This window comes from Podarcis muralis, chromosome 3 (genome assembly GCF_964188315.1).
Source record: "Podarcis muralis chromosome 3, rPodMur119.hap1.1, whole genome shotgun sequence".
Classification (NCBI taxonomy): Eukaryota; Metazoa; Chordata; class Lepidosauria; order Squamata; family Lacertidae; genus Podarcis; species Podarcis muralis.
In genome coordinates this window covers 26,827,407-26,853,606 of record NC_135657.1, presented here as the reverse complement: position 1 = coordinate 26,853,606, position 26,200 = coordinate 26,827,407, and the positions used below count along the sequence as shown (strand labels likewise).

At 44.3% G+C, this 26,200-nt stretch overlaps 1 protein-coding gene across 2 annotated transcripts in view; it reads left to right on the top strand.

Annotated features, from left to right (window-relative positions):
• Positions 1–26,200, top strand: part of PTPN14 (protein tyrosine phosphatase non-receptor type 14) — a 118,186-nt gene that overhangs the window by 36,123 nt on the left and 55,863 nt on the right. Inside the window, exons 2-3 of one of the 2 annotated variants that reach the window (XM_028724654.2) lie at positions 9,208–9,507; positions 12,705–12,874. In XM_028724654.2, coding sequence (XP_028580487.2) covers positions 9,334–9,507; positions 12,705–12,874 — 344 coding nt within the window. In that variant the 5' untranslated portion in view covers positions 9,208–9,333. Of the gene's footprint in view, positions 1–9,204; positions 9,508–12,704; positions 12,875–26,200 lie in introns of both variants that reach the window. The other variant, XM_028724653.2, reaches the window with a different exon arrangement.

Sequence of the window (26,200 nt, the reverse complement as noted above, 5' to 3'; positions counted from 1 at the left end):
CAGTGGGGAAGACGCGCTGCGCTCCCCCGCTGTCCCGGAGATTTCCCTATGGGCTTTCGTCTTGCGAAGCAAGCCCATAGGGAAATTCGTTTTGCGAAGCGCCTCCAAAACGGAAAACCCTTTCGTCTAGCGGGTTTTCCGTCTTGCGAGGCGTTCGTCTTGCGGGGTACCACTGTACTGCAAAATTATATTAGCTTCATAGAACTTTAACAGCTATATCCTTCTACCTAATGACCCTGGCAATTGTTTTGTGAAGGAATAAGAATTCTTCGTTAGAAATCCTTTAGAATCATAGAGTTGGAATAGACCACAAGGGCCATCGAGTCCAACCCCCTGCCAAGCAGGAAACACCATCAGAGCATTCCTGACATATGGTTGTCAAGCCTCTGCTTAAAGACCTCCAAAGAAGGAGACTCCACCACACTCCTTGGCAGCAAATTCCACTGCTGAACAGCTCTTACTGTCAGGAAGTTCTTCCTAATGTTTAGGTGGAATCTTCTTTCTTGTAGTTTGGATAGAAGATTCCACCTAAACATTAGGAAGAACTTCCTGACAGTAAGAGCTGTTCGACAGTCCTTTGCAGAATGATAGTTCCCTACGGTGTGGGAATTCCTTGTAAACTAGGTTTAAGTTTCTGCTAAAACTATGCCCTGAGACATGACCCTGTTATGCATCCGTACACACTAGTTAAAGTAGAACAGTTTAATCTACTTGTATTGATCTCTTGGTAGTTCCATCGCCCTCAGAAGTGTGGGGTATGATGGTCTGGGAGAGGGCTTTGTGCCAGCCCCTAAATTATGAAACTCAAAAGAACATAAGAGTCTGTTGGATCAAGCCGGTGTCCCATCTATTCCAGCACTGTGTTATCACAGTGCCTAAACCTGTGGGAATCCCGCAAGCTCAAGAGCACTCTTCTCTCCTGTGGTTATAGAGACTTGTATTAAGAAGCATTGTTGCCTCCGACTGGTGGAGGCAGAGCATAGCCATTGTGGGTAGTAGCTATTGATAGTGTTATCCTCCACAAATTTGTACCCAAGTCGGTTTGCCAACACTGCCTCCTGTTGGAGTGAGTTCCATAGTTTAACAATGTGCTCTGTGACTAAGAATCTTCTATCTGTCCTTAATGTTCCAACATTTAGCTTCACTGGACATCCACGAGGTCTAGTGTGATGACAAGGGGAGAAAAAGCTTTTCTCTATGCACTTGCTTCATGCCTTGCATAATTGCATGAACTTCTATCATGTTACCTCTTAACTCTCCTTTCCCCAAAACAATAAAGTCCCAAATACTGCAGTCTTTCCTCATAGGGAAGTCCTTCTTCCCCTTGATCATTTTGGTTGTGCTTTTCTGAACCGTTTCCAACTCTACAATATCCTTTTTTGAGGTGAGCCTATGGAAACTGTACACAGTATTCCAAATGAAATTGTGCCACAAAATTCTAGAATGGCATTATGATATCAGTAGCTTTATTTTCAATTCGTTTCCTAATGATCCCTCGCATAAAACCAGCCTTTTTCACAGCGGCTGCACAGACAGGCTCAACATCTTCATTGAGCTGTCTACCATCTACCCCCAAGTCTCACTCCTGCTCAGTCACTGCCAATTCAGACCCCATGAGTGTATATGTGAAGTTAAGATTTTTTGACCTGATAGGCATCATTTTTACATTTGTTTGTATTTAACTGCATTTGCCATTTCACAACTCAGTTTGGGGATGTCTGTTTGCAGCACAATCCCTTTGTGTTTCAGCGAACTTGAATGATTTAGTGTCGTCAGGAAATTGGCCACCGAACTGCTCACCCCTGACTCCTGGTCATTTCTGAACAAATTAAAAAGTGCAGGTCCCAGTACTGATCCTTGGGGGAACTTTGCTTTCTACATCTATCCATTTGAAATTGTTTTACTTGTTTTTAACAGCTGCGTATAAACTCCTTTACTGCGTCAATTCTTTTAAATTGTATGAGTATACTGCTGTAACCTGACCTGGGACCTTATGGTGAAGGGTGGGTATCAAGAAATCTTATAAAAAAACAAAGAAACAGAGACTGTTTCATTGCAAAACAGCTCCAGCCCACATTTTATGTGGCTGTTGTGACAGGTAACGTATCTTTCATCCCTGTGTACTCTGACCGTGAAGATTTCTTTTTCTGATTATGGCAGCCAGATGAATGGATGTTTAATGGCACACATCCCTTTCCATGCCAAAGGAAACAGGTGTGTTGTCAACAGTGTTCCCACTGCAAACCCAAATGCTGAATAAAATGTGGAGCAGCTCTCAGACAAGGAGGTTCCTTCACTTTTGCTGGGCAGCCCATGTAGCCCAGGGTGCTGACTTAATGGTTAACTGTTCAGTACTGATTAAGAGTTCCATAATCTCTGTCTCCCCACAGCCCTGGGGCTGGAACCACGAGGAACAAAGCATTCCTGAAATGAATGAATATACTAGGGATATTTCCAAGAGGGAAGCCTTTTTTGCAGCAGCACAAGCGAGAAGTGCCAGGAAAAAACAACAACATTAAAAAGGAATGTCACAGCCAGCTGTGGCAATTTGAGAGCATCTTTCCTGCTTTCCACTAGAAAGAAAGGCTTAGGTAGGACCAAAGTATGTGTAACTGAACAAGATCTGAGTTTGAAACTCCTAACATTCCCCTAACCAAACTGTGGGAAGTCCTGAATTGAATTGGGATAGTGGTTTCCAACAACTGGGATTCAGAAAAGCATTACTGCTTCCAGCCGTGGAGGCAAAGCGTAGCCATTATGGCTAGTAGCCAGGGATCCTGTTGCCTGGCTGGTCCCTTCCCTAGCTGTGGGCTTATCTGGTGGCGGCAGCTGGATCTGGGAAGCTACCTGCCATTATAATTTCCCCCACAGTGGACCCTGCTGGAGCACTTGAGACCAGACAGCTGGACATAGCCTTGTGTATGTGGTAAAAAATACTGGCTAAATCGACCGTAACTTGAAATGGGGAGCTCTAGAAGCTGCTAGCTAGCTGAAAAACTGTTCCTCTTAAAAACCTGCTTTTATTCTTGGAGCTACATATTCAACAGCAGGTAAGTAAGCAAATCTTTCCAGATGAGACCTGTCTCTGGAATTTGGCACTTCTTTAATGCCCTCTCTTAAAAGTGCAGGCTTGCACCTCATCAAGCAAGTTGTGCTAATTATCCCCTTATCCATGCCATGCCCAGAACTGCATAGTTCAGATAGGTGTGCTGTAGTTCTGTAATATACGGAATGCTGGAAGAATTCCAGAGGCTGTTAGTAATATTTTGTTTTTAAAAAGGGAAAGAGTATATATTAACATGTATGCATGTATCTAAGATGAACTTGCGTGTGTGTTTTGCAGCCTGGCACGCTATGCTGCCATAAGCCTGTGACGTAAAGGAGGTTGATGGGAATAGTCGTAGGCTATTCTTCCATTCATTTATTTTTTTTATTTTTTTATTTTTTAAATTAATTTTTAACATACAAAATTATAAAACGTACCACACAAAATTATCACAAATACAATCTTACTGGACTTCCATCAGCACCTCTGATAATCCTCTGTCTTACATCACTTCTTATGCATTTCCTAACTTAATACTGTCTTTATATCTCATATCCTGTCTTCTCTCCTTTTCCGTTTTAACAATATTTCCATTAATACTCCTCACAGAACTTCTTGCAAACCTACAAACGTCGTCTGGTCATCACAAATACTCTTCAAATAGTCCGTAAATTTACTCCAGTCTTCGGTGAACTTCTGGTCCCGCCGGTTTCGGATCCTTCCTGTTAGTTTGTCAAGTTCTGCGTAGTCCATTAATTTCATCCTCCATTCTTCCACCGTTGGTAATTCTTCTTGCTTCCATTTTTGGGCCGGCTATTCTTACATTTAACATGTTGACCTGAACGACGGAAAATTAATCACCCAAAGTCCTGCTGGAAACAATGGAAGGCATTACCAAAGCTGCCCTCCTAGTGCAGATTTATAGGGGAATACACCTTGCTGAGTTTAGTGAGACTTGTTTGCTGTTATTCTGTGCTATGCAAAAGAAACTTTAAACAGGTTGCACATCAAGGAATTCATAAGCCAGCCTTCTCCAAGACTGGCATGCCAGCTAAGTTATGATACAATTGCAAGATAACATTGCAGCGTGGAGTGGTTTACTGTTCTAGTCAGTCAGTCTTATATTAACATTTCCTTCAGATAGTGCAAGATAAGATCAAACAAAAATTATGCAGGCAGAGCATGCCAGGGAATAACCTGGAGAATCAATACAGGCAAACTACCTGGTGCATGTTAGCTACTTTAAGTTTATTCGGGGCAGCTTCCAAATCCTGGCTATCCCTTACTATTTTAGTAGCTGCTACATCCAGAATGTGGGTCTGAGATAGCAGCAAGACAGACACCATGGGAACCGTTTGGTAATGAAACTTTAACAGATGCCACTATGTACCAAGGAGTTCGTACGCTATTCAAATTTAAAGCAAGGAAAGTTTTCAGCTTTGCATGCTTTGTGGTTCTGACTTGCCTTTCAGGAACTGTTCCCAGAAAGGTTTTTTTAAAATTCTCCTAAGGAGACTTTACTCTCAACTTTTTAGGCCTGTAAGATCTACTTTGTTCTTTCAGTACAGGAGTCGGAAAACTTTTGCCCTCCAGTTTTGGATTCCCAACTCTTATCAGCCCCAGCCAGGAATGATGGGAGGCTTGTAGTACGGTCGTACCTTGGTTGTTGAACAGAATACATTCCAGAAGTCCATTCGACTTCCAAAAACATTCAACAACCAAGGTACGGCTTCCGATTGGCTGCGGGAGCTTCCTGCACACAATTGGAGGCTGCGTCGGACGTTCAGGTTCCAAAGAACATTCGCAAACTGGAACACTCACTTCTGGGTTTGCGGCGTTCGGGAGCCAAAATGTTCGAGTCACAAGGCATTCGGGATCCAAGGTACGACTGTATATCAACATTTGGAGGACCACATGTTCCCCAGCCCTGTTTTAGTAGAACCTCAGGGTCCACCAGTCAAAGTCAGCTGCATGATAGTGGCTGAAGAGAGCAGGCGTCCACATAGATTTTAGGTGTAGGGAGCGTATGAGCACACATTCAGCTCAGGGATTTCTCTGTCCTCAACAGAACTGAGCTTGCAGTCCTTTCACACGAAAAGATCATTCCAGGTTTCCTGCTAAGTTTTCTTTCTTTTCATCAGCTTTGTTTACAGGAGAGAGAGAGATATTTTGCGGAGGAATTGCGAGTCAGATACTTACTCTCCCGACCACTGCAAAGCACCCACAGATCTACCTGCTTTCCTAGCTCCTGTGGATCTTGATCAACCTTCCCACCCCTGATCTAGGAGTGGGAAAGTACCGTATTTTTTGCTCTATAAGACTCACTTTTTCCCTCCTAAAAAGTAAGGGGAAATGTGTGTGCGTCTTATGGAGCGAATGCAGGCTGCGCAGCTATCCCAGAAGCCAGAACAGCAAGAGGGATTGCTGCTTTCACTGTGCAGCGGATTGATCCCTCTTGCTGTTCTGGCTTCTGGGATTCAGAAGATTTTTTTTCTTGTTTTCCTCTTCCAAAAACTAGGTGCGTCTTGTGGTCTGGTGCGTCTTATAGAGCGGGAAATACGGTAACTGAGTCAAGGCATGTCTAAAATGCTTACAACACTTTCCCTTTAAATCACTCCCCCTTGCAGGATCTAAAGGTACAGATTGGCACCATCTGAAGGGTGTTTTATTTGATGGAGGTGACCAAAATCAGTATTACATTCCATCCTGTACAAGCACAGCTTGTTTCACGGGAATGTTTCTCACGGCATTTTTTAAATAGCATCTTGTGCCTTCACTGTGAACAGATGCACAAAGCATTTGGGCAGGCCTGTTTAAGATAAATTTATGTACTTTTTTGTTTTTGTTTTTTGAAAAGAAACCTTTATATCGAATTGTACTTGCTTTGTGTTACAAGTTGTAAAGCACATTCCATGGCAAGAAATCAAACAAGTTCTTGGAATACTAGTTTACTATGTCTCATGGTTTCTCTGATAAATAAGCTACATGAGTTTAATTCCATAAGAGAACAAAGGAGGAAAAGTGCCCCGTTCTTTATTTTTAAGAATTTGTAGTTCCGAATAGGAGCAAAATGATATCTTGACTCCTCCTTGCTCAGTGTTGACCATGCAATTTTATACATGTCTACTTGAAGGTAAGCCCCATTGAGTTCAATGAGTCTTACTCCCAGGTATATGGATATATAGGATTGCAGCCTTCATTTATCCATTTTCTTTCCACATTTTGTATAGAGTGTTTGCAGTTTGCGTTTTCCTTCTTTCTCTTCCAGCCGAGTTCTGAATGCCGAAAAGAATGGAAGTTATATTTATTTATCTTAATAGAAAAGTATCAAATAGTTAATTTAGTCTAAGGGTGTGACTGTTCTAGTGAATGGAAATGTATTTTAATTAAACAATAAGTTTAGATAAAGTCCACAAAAGCAGAGCTCAGGCACAACATAGCCTTATCCTCTGTGACCTTTGTTGAGTTTCCTTTCATTCTTCCCACTACTTCATATCAAGCTATTGTCTTGGGCATAGTGCAGAATGTTCGTTAGCTATAGGCATATAAAACTTGAGGTTTTATTCCTCCAAGAAACTTAATTCTTATTTAATACTTGGAATGCCTTTTAATCCAACACAACATCTTGGCTTTTCATAAGCCATGGTTGCAAATTACGAGTTGTCCTTGGGAGCAAATACAATTTTTGCTCTCTGCTTCAGAGTGAATTCCTTTCATGTCAGAGTTAATCATGGTTTAGAGTTAGATGCAAACCATGGCTGCTGCTAGTCTTGGAGCCATGTTTTCCAGTTCAGGTTTACGAGGGAACAGGGTTAGCATTTGCTGTACAGTGGTACCTCTGGTTACATACTTAATTCGTTCCGGAGGTCCGTTCTTAACCTGAAACTGTTCTTAACCTGAAGCACCATTTTAGCCTCCCACTGCTGCCACGCCGCCGGAGCACGATTTCTGTTCTCATCCTGAAGCAATGTTCTTAACCTGAGGTACTATTTCTGGGTTAGCGGAGTCTGTAACCTGAAGCGTATGTAACCTGAAGCGTATGTAACCCGAGGTACCACTGTACATGTAGCTCTAAACCATGGTTTGTACTAGGGATGGGAAACCTGTGTCCTTTCAGGTGTTGTTAGACTCCAGCTGCCATCATTCTTAGGGACCTTGGGATGAAGGGCAGGGAATAAATAAATAACCCCTGACCAATGGGACTGATGGGAGTTGGAATTCAACCAGAGCCAGAGAGCCACAGGTTCCTCACCCATGGTTTACAGTCATGGGGGAAAGAAGGAGAGAATTATTATTATAACCATTAGTATTAATAATAATTTCATTTATGAATCACTTCCCTTGAGGCATCTTGAAGTGATTTACAATACAGTGACATATATAAAAATTACATATATAGAACAGTTAAAAAAAATTGCGCACATACACATATACAGTTACAGCCGCTTCAGGTTGCGTTTTTTTGGGGGGTTAAGGTAAAGGTAAAGGTACCCCTGCCTGTACGGGCCAGTCTTGACAGACTCTAGGGTTGTGCGCCCATCTCACTTAAGAGGCCGGGGGCCAGCGCTGTCCGGAGACACTTCCGGGTCACGTGGCCAGCGTGACAAAGCCGCATCTGGCGAGCCAGCGCAGCACACGGAAACGCCGTTTACCTTCCCGCCAGTAAGCGGTCCCTATTTATCTACTTGCACCCGGAGGTGCTTTCGAACTGCTAGGTTGGCAGACGCTGGGACCGAGCAACGGTAGCGCACCCCGCCGCAGGGATTCGAACCGCCGACCTTTCGATCGGCAAGCCCTAGGCGCTGAGGCTTTTACCCACAGCGCCACCCACATTTTGGGTTATGGACCGCCAAAACCCGGAAGTAACAGAACAGGTTACTTCCAGGTTTTGGCAGTCGTGCATGCGCAGAAGCGCTAAATCGCAACCCGCCCATGCGCAGGCGTGAGTTGCGAATGCTGCAGGTTGCGAACTTGCATCCTGCACGGATCACTTCCGCAACCCAAGCGTCCGCTGTATAACCATAACCCCCTAAATTTAAAATCTGTTTTAAAAAAGCAACACACACATAAAATCAATTCAGATCCAGCACAGAGGCCAACCGGGATAAATACTTTTAGAAGGCTTGTTGAAAGAGGAACATCTTTAGTATGTGCTAAAAAGGCAGTAGAGGAGGCACTCAGGAGAAGGGGAGTGGGGAACCTGTGTGTCCAAAGTGGCTCTCTATCCGCACAGCACAGTTTCTAGGGAAAAAGTGTTTTGTTTCTTCTGGCTCATGGAAGGGCAGGATGACATGGGAGCAATTCAGCAACATGTACTACCGTGTTGCTTGTTCCCAGTAGGCCATGGTCTATGGCAGGAGTCACCAACAAGGTGCCTGTGGGTCGAATAATGTCCATGTGGTCTTCCCCTGGCATCCATGAGGGCTCTGAATACCCCTGCCCCCATTGCCCCCTTACTCATGAGGCGGTGAGGGTGGTGACAATTTTATTCATAGAACAGAAGAAGGAAGTGTTATGTCTCATTTACTCCTCTCGTTTACTCCTTCTCTTGTTTACTACTTCAGCTCTCTGCCTGCTTTGCAAGACTCAGATTAAGTCTACTGGATCTGACATTGAACCGCATTGCTTGGCAATGCAAAGTGTGTGTGTGTACACTTTCTATTGGGGATGGAGGCTAATTTGGAGAAGTGGGAGAAAAACAACAGAGTGTGATGCCCATGGCCCTTGTTCCAAAATCCCCAAGTGCCCATGAGCCTAAGAAGTTTGGTGACCCCTGGTTTGCGGCTTAACATGATGTGTGGATGCGGTCAGAGAGTTAAAATAAGACAGTGTATCTTTGCAATGCCATTACTGCGGAGAATGTTGTGTTTGCGCATGTGGGACAGAGCATGCTCCTTCAAAGCAAGTTGTCATTTCTGGCTTGTGTCAAGTTTAATTGTTCTTAATTATATGTAAATTGCCTTGAGATGGTGGCTTGGAAGGTGAATAATAAATCAGCGATGGCCATGAAGATAATTCTGTCTGGGTGGGAGGAAGCTGGTTTTAACTGTTCTTGCAAGGCGATGGCCGTTACTTGCATAAAGGCAAATGTTCTGCCCCACTTAACCTTAAGCAAATAAACCTCATTTCTCCATTTATGTGTGTGTGTTTCCCCCCAGCAGGGATCTGCCTTTGGCATGGGCAACCTTTCCCAAACCTGGAGGAGAAGAGCAGCCACTGGAGCAGCGATATTCAAGTCTCTCTTGCTAAGAAGATCTAAAGCGTGAGAAGGCGAAGCCCCAGCAGCCATGCCGTTTGGGTTGAAATTGCGAAGGACCAGGCGCTACAATGTCCGGAGCAAGAACTGCTTTATGACACGGATCCGCTTGTTGGACAACAACGTAATTGAGTGCACGCTCTCTGTGGAGAGCACCGGGCAGGAATGTCTGGAGGCCGTGGCTCAGAGGCTGGAATTGCGAGAGGTGAGGGTAACCCAGGAAAAGACCATCTGCCGCCTGCAATTTGGCATATTTTTAGCTCGAGCTGTTTGTCATTTGGAATCTGTTTATTAGAGTCATGTTATTCTTGGAACTGGCCCGATCTTATCACTGAGTGGAACTTTGGCAAACGTACCCTGCTTACATAAAAGTCCATTACCTACGGTTTGGATGGTGATTCAGTGATATTTCCTGTCAGGTCCTAACTCTCTTAAGTGGTCTGAAAGAGAACTTCATTCTGTTTCTCCATAAGCGAAAAGGCTCCTTTTCGTGTTAATGTTTCCATGTTGAGGCAGGGCATCAAACATGTTCAGAGTTCCACTCCCGTGAATATTTCTGTACAGTGGTACCTTGGTTCTTGAACAGCTTAGTCGCTGAATAAATCGGCTCCCGAACACTACAAACCTGGAATTATGTGTTCCGGTTTGCCAATGTTTTTCGGAAGCCGAACCTCCGATGTGGCTTCCACTTGCGTGCAGGAAGCTCCTGCAGCCAATCAGAAGCCATGCCTTGGTTTTCAAACGATTTCGGGAGTTGAACAGACTTCTGGAATGGATTAAGTTTTAGAACCAAGGTACCACTATATTTCACTGGAAAATAGTTACAAGGCACCCTTCCCACCCCCATATTTTACTGACAAAATTCACAACTCGCGAATGCAACCTGATTGTTCGGCTAGTGAAGCAATGTGCTTTTAATGCAGGATAAGTCATTCCTGCTCCTGCTGCATTCCATCGAGGCCAGTTCCTCCCCCACTCACTCTGGTCCAGTCATCACATAAATGTCTTGAGCTGTACGCAGTGGGCAGCTTTCTGTGCAAACCGGCACTTGCTTGCCAGGCACCAAGGAGAGAAATTTGCACTCGCTCATTTTTTTTTTGCTTGGAATGTTGGACGAGCTTCAGATAATCCTTTAAAAATAAATAAATAAATAACATTGTTTCTGGAATCTCTTCTGAAGAATTATTCCTCTTTTCCTGACTGTAGTACATCTATTTATTTATTTTTAAATCCCACTGGAAACTGCTTCTGTTAGAAGCTGCTTTTAATTACTGTACTGTTCTACTGTATTGCCTCAAAATGATGTAAGTTTAAACCACACCCACTGCTTGGACTCATGGGACACTCATTTTAACACAACCAGTACTGGAAACCCAAATTCACGCTGATACGTGAAATAATGGTCATCACTCTGATTCCGTTGTTGCTTTTTCTTGCTTTGCGTTCAGTGTCATATTTTCACCGAGATCGCTGGTGTTTGGTTTTGAGAATGAAGCGTGCCTTTGGTTGATTTCAAGGGTCATGAAAGGATATTTAAAGCAACCGGGATGTCATAGACAGTAACATTGATACCTCTGCTCCACAGACACTTAGCTTTATTTTCTGTATGTCTGTACTGGAGTTACAAGACTGTAAAATGTCCTTCCCATACCTGGAGAAGAGGCAGTGAAAGAGGTTGACTTGCTTGTTCAGACAGTGCAGTGAATCCGCCTTCTGCCTCTACCTGCCTTGTGGCTTCCAAAGCTCATGGCAGGACCAGCAAACAGCAGGGCTGGCCCAAATATTAGGCCTCAGGCAGCAGGAGTTGTGGGGTGGGGTAGTGATGACAACCCCTACAGCCCTTCCTCCTGAGCTTCCACACCATTGCCTGCCCACTGAAGAGCAAAGCTGTGTGTGTCACAGGCTGGTCGACTAGCCTGCTGCCATCAAGTATATACTGATGGATGCTATCCTATTCCATGGCCAGTGTTGAAGTAAGAGTAATCGTCCAGGCCAGTCCACTTCTGCATGTGGAGCCCATAAAATGTCTTGGCAGACTGCAAGTCACTTGAACCAGCCTGCACTTTAATCCACACTGAAATATGACAAACGGATGCTTGCACTGACAACACAAAGGAACAGAACAAACCACACGGTTATTTTGTTCCTAACCTAGGATCTGAAATTGGCTTCAAACCTTGGTTCATGAGCTCACTCTGATTAGAGCTAACCATGGTTGATGTCCGTGGTGATGCAGGGAGCTGTCTTTATATGAAGTCAGACTATTTGTTCATCTATCCCTACAGGGTCTCCAGTAGAGTTCTCCCCCATCTGTTATAGTTATAGTTCAGTTATAACATCAAGCCATTTGGGAAGGTTGTGGGGAGTGAGGAAACTTGCGTTTGAGGGAGGTGGGATATAACAACAACAATAACAATTTATTATTTATACTCCACCCATCTGGCTGGGTTTCCCCAGCCATTATGGGCGGCTTCCAACCAAATATTAAAAACAATACAGCATCAGACATTAAAAACTTCCCTAAACAGGGCCGCCTTCAGTTGTCTTTTAAAAGTGAAATAGTTGTTTATTGCCTTGACATCTGCTGGGAGTCAGGGCAGGTGCCACTACCGAGAAGGCCTGGTTCCCTGTAACCTCACTTCTCGCAGCGAGAGAACCACCAGAAGGCCCTCAGCACTGGACCTCAGTGTCCGTGCTGGATAATGGGGGTGGAGATGCTCCTTCAGGTATACAGGACCGAGGCCATTTAGGGCTTTAAAAGTCAGACCAGCACTTTGAATTGCTTATTCCTGATCCCTTAGGGCTAATCAAAGGATGAGGAAGTGTTATATTTATTCTGATCTCAGGACTGGCAAAAATTCAGTTGTTTCCTACTCTTTGTTTGATCATAAATCGTAAGTGCAAGGTGTATGTTGGTGCCAGAATCCCAGAATGTCTTGAACCCATTCACAAGCCCAGATGCCATGTGAAATTCCACCACTAAGCTACTGTGAAAAGTCACATGAATTATTCCCCAAGCTTGGATGGCCAGAGTTGGAGAACTAACTAGTTTGCCATTTAGTATAGGATGGAAGAATGAAGCAGTAGGTTAGCAGTAGAGCATTTACCTTGCATGTGGAAGGCCTCTGGTTCAATCCTTGGCATCTTAAGGTAGGGCTGAGAATTGTCCCCCTGGGGTTTCAATGCCAGACATTGTACTAGCGGCTCTGGATAGTTCTGTAGCTCTGACTTGGTCTGAGACAACTTCTTAGGTTCCTAAAAATGAAACCTATTATTATTTGGTAACTGTTAATACACATAGATTTTAATTTATGGGAGGAAGGAAACAGGAGAGGGGTTTTGCTCTTTGTAAACTTGCCCAGCGAATAAACCTGCTTTCAAACTCTTCCTTCCCCTCTCCAGACACACTATTTTGGCCTTTGGTTTCACAGCAAGAGCCAGCAAGTGCGATGGGTGGAATTGGAGAAACCACTGAAAAAGCAGCTGGACAAGTTTGCCAGCGAGCCTTTGCTGTTCTTTGGGGTCATGTTCTACGTGCCCAGCGTTGCCAGACTACAGCAAGAAGTCACAAGGTACCTAAACCTCTGTTTCATTATACTTTTCGTAGTTAAGACCGTTGCCTTGCTGCAGGTGTCACCAATGGCAGACTGCTCGGTGGGGTGGAGGGGCTTACCTGACCTCCTGGCAGCTGAGTCGCTGCTGCTTACCAGGTGGGGTGAGGTGCCAAACGGGGTGATGCCAGGTTGACTGCGCTGGTGCAATGGTACTATGCTGCTCACCCAGCAGCAATGGCTCACCTACCACAAGGTGATGTAAGCACTGTTGACCGCTGCTGAATGTAACATTTGCTCCCGATTTTGAGACCATGGTTTGCAGGGAGGGTATCTCAGGAAGAGTTGCTAGGTACAGTCATACCTCTTGTTATGTTTGCTTCAGGTTGAATCTTTTCAGGTTGCATCCTGCAGCGCCCCGGAAGTAACGGAACGGGTAATAATAATAATAATAATAATTTATTGTTTATACCCCAGCCACTCTGGGCGGCTTCCAACAGAACATTAAAATTTACTTCCGGGTTTCGCCGCTTGCGCATGTGCAGACGCTCAGAATGACGTCACGTGCAGACGCAGCGAATCGCGACCCGTGCAGACGCAGGTTGCGTTCTGCTCATGATGCGAACGGGGCTCCGGAACGGATCCCATTCGCATCCAGAGGTACCGCTGTACTGAAAAAACTCTGGGGACCTGTCCGTAGCATAAATTTGCATAAGATTTACATATGGAGGCAATTTTAAGCTGACTTTCAGAGGGGAAGGGGGTAAGCAAAATCAGAACTCCACAGTGCCATCTGGTGCCACAGTGTTAGAACACATAAACAACGCACATAAGGCTCGTTTTCTTTGCCAATGTAGCTGAGCCCTGTGTCTGCATTGGATTCAAAATTGTTTTGACTGTTTTTATGCATGTGGTTGTTTTATATGTGGTTTTATTGTATTTTAAGATTGCTTTGAAGTGCTTCATACGTGGCAATTCACAAATGAAATTACCGTATTTTTCGCTCTATAACACGCACCTGACCATAACACGCACATCGTTTTTAGAGGAGGAAAACAAGGGAAAAAATTCTGAATGAAACAGTGGATGTATCATTTTTGTGCTTCATGCTGTGGCCACAGACATGTGATCTGATGGTGAATTTGGGGTAGCTCAATGCAAAGATCCTGAGGATCCATGTGGATCCATGCTTTTTAACCACATTTTTGCACCATTGCAGCCCCAGGCAACAGTGGGTATGTGATTTTTGGGGGGCAGGCTGCTATGTGATCTGATGGTGAATTTGGGGTGGCCCAATGCAAAGATCCTGAGGATCCATGTGGATCCATGCTTTTTAACCACGTTTTTGCACCATTGCAGCCCCAGGCAACAGTGGGTGTGTGATTTTTGGGGGGCAGGCTGCTATGTGATCTGATGGTGAATTTGGGGTGGCCCAATGCAAAGATCCTGAGGATCCATGTGGATCCATGCTTTTTAACCACGTTTTTGCACCATTGCAGCCCCAGGCAACAGTGGGTGTGTGATTTTTGGGGGGCAGGCTGCTATGTGATCTGATGGTGAATTTGGGGTGGCCCAATGCAAAGATCCTGAGGATCCATGTGGATCCATGCTTTGTAACTACATTTTAAGTGGGGAGTGAAGGAAAAACACAGAAGGGACAAGAGAGCGGTGTGCAGAGAAGCAGCTGGCTAAGAAAGCAGGAGAGAGATTTTACGGGAGGGAGGAAAGAAAGGCAAAAGTTTCCACAAACCGAAGCCAGCTTTCTCTCTCCTCCTGCATGTTTTCTGGCTGCCTGCGAGGAGCACGGAGAGGAATTAGAAGGAAAGACCTCTGCTTTCCCCTCTGCTTGCCTGGAGGGGAGGGGATTTGCCTGCTCTTTGTTCCGTTTGAGCAAACACAGCAACGAAACAGAGGAGGGTGGGCAGTAAGACCCTGAGGCAGAATGCAGGAAAGCAACCACTTCCTCTTTTCAGGTTTCCCTCTCCGACACAACGCACGGTTGATTTTTGCTGATTTTTGTTCCTGCGCTCCCCTAATCGGCTCCAGGGACCCCCCCCCCCACATTCGCTCCATAACACGCACAGACATTTCCCCTTCCTTTTTAGGAGAAAAAATCTGCGTGTAATAGAGAGAAAAATACGGTAAATAAATAAATGAGGCTTAAGCAACATCAGGCAGGAATGTGAGCAGTTCCTCTCCCCTCTCCCCAAAAGTCGGTACTTTAATTACAGACCCGTTAAACAGCAAATTTGTGGCCATCCAGCTGTTCTCTGTATTGCCAGCCATCTGCAGGTGGAAGTACAGTACTTGTCTGGTGTAGCTGAAGCACCTGCAATTTGAATAGTTACCTGGTATAAAGCAGTCTTTATGGCCCTCTGAAGGACAGATATTTGCATGGATTGCTAATTTAAGTCGGCTCTTCAAGTGTAATGCATCCCTTGATGCTGATATAGATCCCTGTTTATAATACTTGCAGATCAAACGGCCATGTTTACACGGCTCTCTAGTTGCACAGACAAAATCCACCATATGGCCGTGTTACCTGACTTACGCTACAATCCTATTCGTGTCGTCTCAGAAACATGCCTCGTTGAGTTCAGCAGTGGCTCTAGATTTTCTCCAGTCTAGGTCACTGTGGACGATTCCAGCAGAAATCCCGAGGTGCCATTTTAGTGTTTCTAGATAGACACAGGTTTTGTACTTCTTCCTGAAAGGACATGAGTGGCATTTGAATCTCCTCAGGCTCATTGAACTGTAATGTGCTGAGGCCTATTCACATGCGTTGAAATTAGTGTAATATGAAAGCAGGCTACAGAGCTCAAGAAGTACGGTGTTGTTTGTTTTTTACATTTTCAGTAAATTTTAAGGCCTGCTGCAGACATTCCATGTGTTTTCCGGTGTGAATTCCCCCCACCGTTTACGGGTTGCTTTAACTTTGCAGCAGTGTTACATCTGCACAGAAACAAATCAGGAGTAACGTTAAAACAGGTAGTGTGGCTGTAGCATGGCTGAGCCCCCTCACACATCCTTTCGCACATGGGTTGGTTATGTGAATCATCCTTAAGCCTGCTGTGGGCCTTTAAGATGTCCAATGCCACAGGAACTCGGCTCCTTATACCAGGTCCATTCCCTAACCGGTGTGACATTTTCCAGGGCTTGAGAGGAAAGAAGAACACCATAAATAATTATCTGTATGAAATATTGAAGGTCACATTTACAAAAGGACCCCACATCAAAAACACAGTGGCAACAAGATGTTTATTCAGAGGACAGCAAGTTGGCTTATCATGCGGTATTTTGAAGTCCAACTGAGTTGCACTAATTTCACTCATCCGTCTTTGTGGATTCCATTTTGTCTGCCTTTTCCATGCCAGGCTCATAGTTCGTGATTCTAACCAGGATCAATTTTCCCAGATACATCTTTTTTTCTCTGACTCGGCATCCAAAGCAAAGTAAGATAAAGTGAGGAACTCGTAATTGTGAGCAGTGTTCTGTCATTGTTTATCTACCAGCCTGTTCTTCTCATCCTGTGATTCTAACTTTCCTGGAAAATGATGCAGGATGAAAATCTGTTTTGTGATGGCAAGGGGAATTATAAATCAAGAAGAAAAAAACAGTTGTGCCTCCATCTCTCCCTGCGCCCATTGTTTCCCAGCAAGGAAAAAGGCACTCATAGTTTCCTCAAACATTTCAGTCTGTCTTTGCAATATACTCTTTTTGCATGTTTAAAACTGTTGGCAGTGTGAGAACATTGTTTTCAAGTGCCTTCCCTCCATTTTGCAATATTAATCCTTTGGTCAGGTAACTATTGTTTCTAAACAGTGCACTTTTCGTTATCTTGATTAGTTTGGGTATCCTACTGCGCCAGTCTGCCTTTGAACTGGGGGCTGCTGATCAGATTATTTTGCTCCAGGATGTGGACCCCCCCCCCCATTTTTTTCCCACCCCAAGTACCCACACTGGTCTCATGCACATGGCTGCAGAATTCATGCTCACAATGCACACCATAGGAAAATAGGTCCTGCATGGCTGCAGGTATCTTGCAAAGGGGGCCAGATTTTGGCACACTTTTAATAGCCGTGCTTTCCTTCAACATTAATGTTGCAGACCTGTTGTGAAACCTGGAACAGAATAGATTAGGCCAGGCACCTTTTGAAAGTTATGTGACTTTTTCATCGTGGGTGTTTTTGTATGGTCATGTGTTGGATTTAATGTTCTTGGATTCTTTGTTTTCATTCCACGGGATTCTTCTAGAGGGGTCAGAACTTTCTCTTGTGGGCTTTGGAATGAGAGCGCCTTCATGGTTTTAATTTGCCGTTTATAAAAATAATTTGCTGAGGATGGCAAACCCTTCTCCCTGCTGACTCCCACCAGTGAATGGAGAGCTTGTTCCCATTGTGTTGAGTATTGAAGCCTGAACTCTTTGCGGCAAATATCTTAAGACCATATTGAGGCTTTGCTAGGCTCTCAGCCTTGAAATTTGGGGGGGGGGGGGAGACTGTGTAGGTCAGGGAGATGAAGGCAGAATATTCATCCAGTATTTGAAAACATTTGAAATGTGTATTTCCTAACTTGGAAAAGTCGGACATATCTAGCTGCAACTTACTGTCTGTAGATATTAGAGCAATTTCATGTTGGTAATTAGTACAGTGGTACCTCGGGTTACAGACGCTTCAGGTTACAGACACTTCAGGTTAAAGACTCCGCTAACCCAGAAATAGTACCTCGGGTTAAGAACTTTGCTTCAGGATGAGAACAGAAATCGTGCAGCAGCCGCGCGGCGGCAGCAGGAGGCCCCATTAGCTAAAGTGGTGCTTCAGGTTAAGAACAGCTTCAGGTTAAGAACAGACCTCCAGAACAAATTAAGTTCTTAACCTGAGGTACCACTGTATTTATTTCTTTATTTTACTTGAGTCATGTCCTACTCTCTAGCAGGGCTTCCAGTGGTTACCCATTCAAGGGGCTGAATGGACTACACCTGGTCCACCCACAACAAGGGTACTGTTTGGGGGAGACTGTTGGTGGGAACAAACTGAGGTTAAGCTTGGCTACAGTTAATTTGAAACAAAGGGCTGGGCAGGTGGATTCTCCAAACTCTGGTGCAAGGTTAGGAGAGTTCGGTATTTTATTATTTAACTTAAAGTTCCTTTGTCTAGGTCCCAGCTGAACATTATACATGATGCTGCAACTGAGTCACTTTCAATTACCTATCTCCCCAATCTACATTTCCTTATTTGGCTAATGTCAGAATGAGGATTCTGGATTGTGTAGATTCAGGTTAGCTCATAACTGTGGTTTAATTGGGCCTATCCCCCACTCCTCCTAGATTTTGGGTTAAATAAATGCAGTTTCTTCACCGCTTACATTGACAGTTTTTTTGTTAATGTCATTTATGTCAGAAACCTTCCAGATCAAGTCTGTATGTATGGCCTGAATGAGCGGCTTGCTTTGTGTGATTGCTTTACATTTGATTGAGACTGGGCTGCTCGGGGGGGGGGGGGGGGAACAACTTTAAAAATAATATACACATCTTGGCGCTTTAAACGTTAACTGTTAAAAAACATGTCTAAAGAAGAAAAAAATTTAAAATTATTTTTAGAAAGGTTGAGGGTTCTTTCCCCCAACAAACACACTCAGAACGACATGGGAAACAGCAGTACTTTAGTACTGTACTTCAAACGTCTTGAGAATAAAGTGGACTCGTAAATGAATGAACTTTGAAAAGTGTAGCCAAGGGGTGTGTAAAAGGCTCGTGGCTTCTATTGGCACGTGGAGCAAGTGATATGGCATGGCTCTGCCAAATGAAACTAAAACCTTAGAGGCAAACAAAACATTTTGTGGTAAGATCAAAACGCTTGAAGCAAGATGGTTTGCTTAGAACTTCCTTCTTAAAGACCACAATTCTAAACAGTTTTACAGCTAGGGATTAAGCCCCATTGGACGCAACAGGCCTTACTTCTAAATCGACGTGTATAGGATTGTACAATGTGCTTTTCTGCTGTGGAATAATGCTTTTCTCCTGGGCGGGTCCGGGGGGTGTTCAGATTATTCTGATGGCAGCTGTATATCATTGAGGCAGCAGGCGCCCGTATAATATGCATTGACATATCTCTCGGTGACTTGTGGTTGTACATATAGGTTCGTTGACAGTTTATGGCATGAAACAATTGCCCGTTTCACCTGCGCAATGGCGTTGCAAAGTCAGAACGGCACAAATATACATGTGTGAACTCGTTCTTTGTAATACTTGGGGAGTCCATGGAATGGGCAGTCTGAGAACCTTTGATTGATTTCTACACTGATGCAGCCTGAACCCATAGGCAAAACTGACATTATTTAATGCTAGATTCAGGTAGGTAGTCATGTTGGTCTGGCGCAGTAGAAATAAAAAATTAAAAAATAGTCCAGTAGCACCTTAGAGACCAACTAAGTTTGTTCTAGGTACAGTAGTACCTCGGGTTACATACGCTTCAGGTTACAGAGTCCGCTAACCCAGAAATAGTACCTCGGGTTAAGAACTTTGCTTTATGATGAGAACAGAAATCGTGCTGCGGCAGCAGGAGGCCCCATTAGCTAAAGTGGTGCTTCAGGTTAAGAACAGTTTCAGGTTAAGAACAGACCTCCGGAACGAATTAAGTACTTAACCAGAGGTACCACTGTATAAGCTTTCGTGAAGAAGTGTGGAGGCTCATTCAGTTCTCTAGCATAGGCTTCACATATCTGAAAGATCATCTCCTTCCCTACAGTCCCTCTTGGGTGTTAAGATGGGCACCCAGCACTCCCAAACTTAACGGTTAATTTTAGGATGAACGGGGAGTGGGGCAAGGCTTGGGAGGTGTAGAATGTGGGCATACCGCAAGCGCCTTTTACTGTATTAAATGCCCCAGTTCGCTGTAATCTAACTTGCTGAAATCTGTTCGCTCTCATTGCCACCAGGAGATGTGAGCCATACCCAACGTGGCTAGTTAGTTGGTTGGTTGAACAAGAGTAGAAAAAAAAGAAGCTTCCTGAATTCATGGTATTCTGGTTTCCTTCCTTTGCACTTCATGGGAACACAACTGAGTCAGTGACCAGAGCAAACCTCGTTTGAGGACGCAAGGAAGACCGGAAAGCTGCTTATCATTTGAGCCCTTTCAGCAATGTGCTGTATTTATATTGGAAATGACAGAGCTGTTTTTCCTTTGGCTCTCAGCTACAGAACTGCTGCTGCTTTCCCAGTCCCTTTAAAAAAAAAAAAAAAAAGGATTACAATGTGAACTGGAAAGGGAAAAAAACATTACGGTGCTTTGGCATGATCTAAAATTAGGTGTGGTAGTATCAAGAAGAAGCTCAGATTTAGGTATATTTTTTCTTGCTTTAAAAAATGTATTTCTATTTGTACATTTTACGGGAGGAGGGGGTGGGATTGCCCAGGAACAGGAACAAATAGGTCATCCCTCTTTCTCTGCCTGGCAGAGTTTGATACCTAATTATTTGAGTTGTACCTCAAAGCACACTCTTCTATAAGATGGTTGTGAGTTTCCAATTAAAATGCATATTGTAACTTTAAACATGGTTTTAGTAAAGTTGACAACTCTGTTCAGTAGAAGCACCTGTACATTGGGCAGCTAAAATGAATGAGCCTGCTGGTGTCTTAAGAGCAAGCACTTTACCTGTCTCTTCTTCAGGTGTGCACCATAAGAAGAAATTGGAAATACCGTATCCACTATAGTGGTACCTCGGGTTACATATGCTTCAGGTTACAGATTCCGCTAACCCAGAAATAGTACCTCGGGTTAAGAACTTTGCTTCAGGATGAGAACAGAAATCGTGCTCCAGTGGCGCGGCAGCAGCAGGAGGCCCCATTAGCTAAAGTGGTGCTTAAGAACAGGTTAAGAACAGTTTCAGGTTAAGAACAGACCTCCGGAACGAATTAAGTACTTAACCCGAGGTACCACTGTATTGGGTTTAAAGCAGCTGAGGTTTGTTATTATATCCAAACCAGGAACAGTAATTACTTTAACCTTTGGTTTATTGGAAAAATCCAGCATCAGAAACTATGGTTTGATTCAGTACAACATGGTTTAAATTAACCACAGTTTGCACTTGAAGCAGATTTTCCCCATCTCCTCCTCTGGCATGCACTGAAAAAGGAAAGGGGAAAACGTGAGCCTGAAGTTTAAGCAGGTTCACTCATGTAGCACCAAGCTCCATTTTAGCTTTGCATCTGAATCAGACCATGGAAATATCTGACAATGGGGAAGTTGCTGAAATTTGCCTGCAAGAACAAAGATCCTGAATTCACACCACAAATTGATCATTCACAGTGCAGTCCTACCCATGGCTACTTGGAAGTAAGTCCTGTTGAATTGGTTGGGATTTACTCCTAGGTAAGTAAGCCTTGGGCATTTCCCCAAATCAACCACCACATTTTGTGTTCACATAAACCCTAAGGTTTAAGGGGATGCGGGTGGCGCTGTGGGTAAAACCTCAGCGCCTAGGACTTGCTGATCGCATGGTCGGCGGTTCGAATCCCCGCGGCGGGGTGCGCTCCCGTCGTTCGGTCCCAGCGCCTGCCAACCTAGCAGTTTGAAAGCACCTCCGGGTGCAAGTAGATAAATAGGGACCGCTTACCAGCGGGAAGGTAAACGGCGTTCCGTGTGCTGCGCTGGCTTGCCAGATGCAGCTTGCCACGCTGGCCATGTGACCCAGAAGTGTCTGTGGACAGCGCTGGCTTCCGGCCTATAGAGTGAGATGAGCGCACAACCCTAGAGTCTGGCAAGACTGGCCCGAACGGGCAGGGATACCTTTACCTTTTTAAACCCTAAGCAGCAGTCTTGAAGGCCTTAGTACAGCTTAGTAGTTTATCACTGCTAGTAGTAGCTTATCACTTGGTAGCAGATAGGTCATCCCTCCTTCTCTGCCTGGCAGAAACCACCAGGAACCACCAACAAGGAGGAGGGGAAATCTGCTAATCCACTGGGAAGGGTTTGGTCCTGGGCATGTTGAGACCATGATGTGCCGAAGAGTGTTGGCAGTGCAGAAGGAGGATGCCCCTTTGCATCTTTTTATAAATATAGCAACAAAGATGATTCATAGTGTTCCTGCCCAAACAGTGACATCACCTAAGCATCTCATGCTGCTGGTGGGGTGGGACTGCTTAAATCAATTTCCTTGCTACCCGCTTGCAATCTCAGCACAAGCAATTCTTTGCCCTTGCTCGCTGTCCCGGTTCCTGCTGGGGAAGGTTTCTGCTTGCAAACGTTCAAAAACACCTTGTTGCTCATGAGAAGCAAGCAGGCTTTTTGACCTTTTTACGTGCCAGATTATGGGTTGAATCACGGCTCCACCAGGTGGCCCTGCCAAAATGTAACCAGACTAGGTGTTGGTTAATAGTATTCATAGTTCCGCTGGAAGCTACCTTATACTGAGTCAGACCTTTGGTCCATCAAGTTCAGTGTTGTCTACTATGATAGGTAATGGCTCTCCAGGATTTGAGACAGGGGTCTCTCCCAGCCCTACCTGGAGATGCCAAGCATCAGGGCCGGCCAACCCATGTGGCAAGGTGAGGCAACCACCTCTGACAGCAGCATCCAGAGAGGCAGCAGACCCAGCCTCCAAGGAATGCATTGCCCGCTGCTGTTGTGGCAGCAGCTGCAGCATGCTCTCTAATTTTTTTTTATTAAAGATTTTCTTGATTTACAAAAGTATGTGCATTGTTTCTCGCTCATATTTTTTCCCTACGAACTCCCTAGACACAGTCAAAAAACAATGGGAGGATGACATAGGGTATGAGATTAATCCCACTCAATGGACCAAAATATGGTCTAAACCCCCCTTTAAATCCATATCAACGAAAATAAGAGAACTCACTCTGAAACTCACCTACAAGTGGTACGTAACACCAAGAAAGCTAGCGCTAATACACCCAGGAACCTCACCAAAATGCTGGAGAGGGTGCACCTCCACAGGCACATACTTCCACATGTGTTGGGAGTGCCCCAAAATCCAACTATTCTGGACAACAACCATACAAGAAATAAGTAAAATAACCAAGCAAGTATTAGAAATCACCCCTGAATTGGCCTTACATCTTCCAAGACAATAATGCAGCATGCTCTTTCGAAGCTGGATCTGCCACCTCCTCGACAGCCCCCACAATGCCACCTCTGCAGCAGTCTCTCGGTGGCAGTGTTGACCCATCCTCAGGGAGAAAATGGTGGGGCCTGCTCTCTGGAGTCTGCACCCACCCGGCTTGATTCAGAGCAGGCCTCTTTTTTTTTTTTTAATGATGTTTATTACTTTTACAAGAGTTTAAACACTTACAAAAAAGGAAAAAAAAGAAAAAACAAAGAAAAAACAATACATTACAATACAAAGACTAAACTAACAAAACAAAACAAAAACAATTTAAAAACACATCAAAGAAAAAAAAAGAAAAAGAAATTTCAATATCTTATCTTTCTTTCACATATTTCCATGACCTCCTCACACCTCCCTTTTTGTATTCCACTTCTATTAATTATTTCAGCAATTCCTTTCCATCTTCCCCTGTTTTCTGTCCTATAATTATCTTAACACATTTTAACCTTATTTTTCCTTTAATACTCTATTAATCTATTTGTACTTAATTCCTTATAACCTTTCTACTGAAGCCATATCACTTCATTCCAACGTTCTTCTAACATTCATTAATTTTACAATATTTCTGTAAATAATCTTTAAACTTTTTCCAGTCTTCTTCCACCGACTCCTCTCCCTGGTCTTGGATTCTGCCAGTCATTTCCGCCAGTTCCATATAGTCCATCAACTTCATCTGCCATTCTTCCCTGGTGGGTAAATCTTGTGTCTTCCAATACTTCGCAATGAGTATTCTTGCTGCTGTTGTTGCATACATAATAAAAGTTCCAGAGCAGGCCTCTTTCACCCCACAGCAGCCTTCAACAGTCATGTAAGGTTGATTTGATTTCTCCCCACCCCTTGTTTCTGGTGTACATCTTTCACTCGCCTTTTCTTCCCTGGTGGGGTGGTGACGCCATTTTGTTGTTCGCCTCGGGTGCGCAAATGTCTTGGGTTGGCCTTGGATGCAAGGCTGGTGTTCCAGCACTGAGCTATAGCCCTTCCCTGTATCAGGTGGTAGTGGTATGTAAAGATAGGGTAATACTTATTTATATGTTTTATTAATTTCATTTAATAATTTATAGGCCACTTAACCCTTCCCCTGCTGGAGAAAAAAATCACGCTTGCTTTATTTGGTCAGGCTGTTTGGGCTACTGGTTGGCCACTGTGAGAACAGGATGCTTGCTGGCCTAGATGGCCTGATCCAGCAGGCTTTTCATATCTTCTTAACTAAGTTGTCGTGTGCGTGAACGAGGTCCACTTGTGCAATAGGACTTTCTCCCCCACTCCTCTGCCCATATGCCCTCGAAATTGCCTCTGGAGGGTTGGGGAGAAAACCCAGAACAGGTTTAGGGGGCACACAGGGGTGAGATGGGGTGGGGAGTCCCATTGTATGTGGGGACCTTATTATTTGCATTCATACCCCTCTTAGCACCCTTTGCATCTTGAAGTTCACTCTTGTATCTGAGAACTACACCCTCTCGGCTGCGTTATATTTAAATTGGAACCACATATTGCATTCCTCCGCCACCATTCCATCCCAGTGATGACTCCTATGCTGTCGAAGCCCCAGAATTGTGAATCCATTACTGTTTAGACAGCATCAGTTTGAATTTAGAGGTTGATGATTCATTAGAGAATTGTGTTCTGCAGCAAAGTATGGACTCCAGTTTTCCGTCAGGGCTGCAGAGTCGTTCCCATGAACTCAAGAACTGGCCATCCCTTGTATAAAGTGTTGAGGGAGAGCTTAATGTAATTAGCTGCATTTGCATAACCATTGTCATATGCAAACGAGCCTGAAAGAAGATGGGAGTTGAAAAGTGTGACACAATTTCCTTTGCGCCTTTCTTGCATCTTAATGCTTGCGGAGTTCAATTAACCCTCTTTGTTACGAAAAAAAATGAAAGCAATAATTAAAACGAGACAACTTACTGACTAATTGTACGAGGCATTTTCAGCACGACTTGTTTGAAATAACTAAAGTGGCCCTGACCTTTTGGGTTTTACAATCTGTAGATTTCTCTGTAATGAGGATGTAATTTTTCCTCAAATGAAAATAGGAAAAGCATCTCTGCAGATGCTTCTGCGCAGAAAAATAAATGATAGTTCCCACTTATACAAGGAGGGGAAAGATAATTATCCGAATATGATTAACTTCCCCCCCTCTTTCTCCCACCCCCCATGTAGTTAACAGTGAGGAATTTATGCACTGTGAGAGGTCAGTGAATGGGTAACTAATGTAAATGAATGCAGCTTTGTTCTACTAGGGCGTTCAAATAATTCACTGGAGAGTGGCTGATGAATAATTTGAAGGGAAATATAAATATATCCTCAAAATTTCATGAGATGTTCAATCTCTCCACAGCCTCTATCGGCACAGCAGCATTTCAGTGTGACCATCAAGCTACACCAGTGAGCAGACCCAATGCCAGTGTACATTTGACTCTGATAGTAAAAGGAGTTGCTCAGTCTTTGCCCAGGTCGGATAACAATGTCGCTGGTTTGCACAGAACCTTAAGCAACAGGTGCTACATGCACACCCAGGCAAAGCATTGCATTCACATGCTCTCCCCCCTGCCCTGTTGCACGTGGAAGGAAGGAGAATTTCTTCCAAGTTTACTTTTAAGCTACGTCCGCACTGTACCTTGAAAGCACTGTGACATCACTTGAACAGTCACGTCTTCCCAAAAGAACCCTGGGAACTGTAGTTTGTTAAGGCCATCAAGAATTCTTAGGAGGCTCCGGTTCCCCTCCCAGAACTACAGTTCCCACAGTGCTAGCGGGGTCATGACACATCACACCCCAGTGCCTGCAGACTCCATTGCCAGTGTACCCAACCCCAAAGGCAATTGGGTCGACGGAGGGTAGCCGAATGTATAATTTGAAAACAATCCTGTTGCACAGGTGATTCTGAGGTTGGGATTTAGTTAACAACACCGTTGACCCTACAAGTCACAAAAGAATTCCATTTGCTTGCCCAGACCTGTGGCGTTTCTGCAGAGCTTAGCGCTGTAGTGAGCTGTAAACACATACCTGGGCGCGAGCTACTGGGTACAAGGATGTCACTTTTACATAACCCTTCTTGAGAGGTGACCCACATTGGCTTGGGATTGCAAAGGGCATCTCTACATAAATACAGCTGAAGCCCATGCATACAGTGGTACCTCAGGTTAAGAACTTAATTCGTTCTGGAGGTCCATTCTTAACCTGAAACTGTTCTTAACCTGAAGCACCACTTTAGCTAATGGG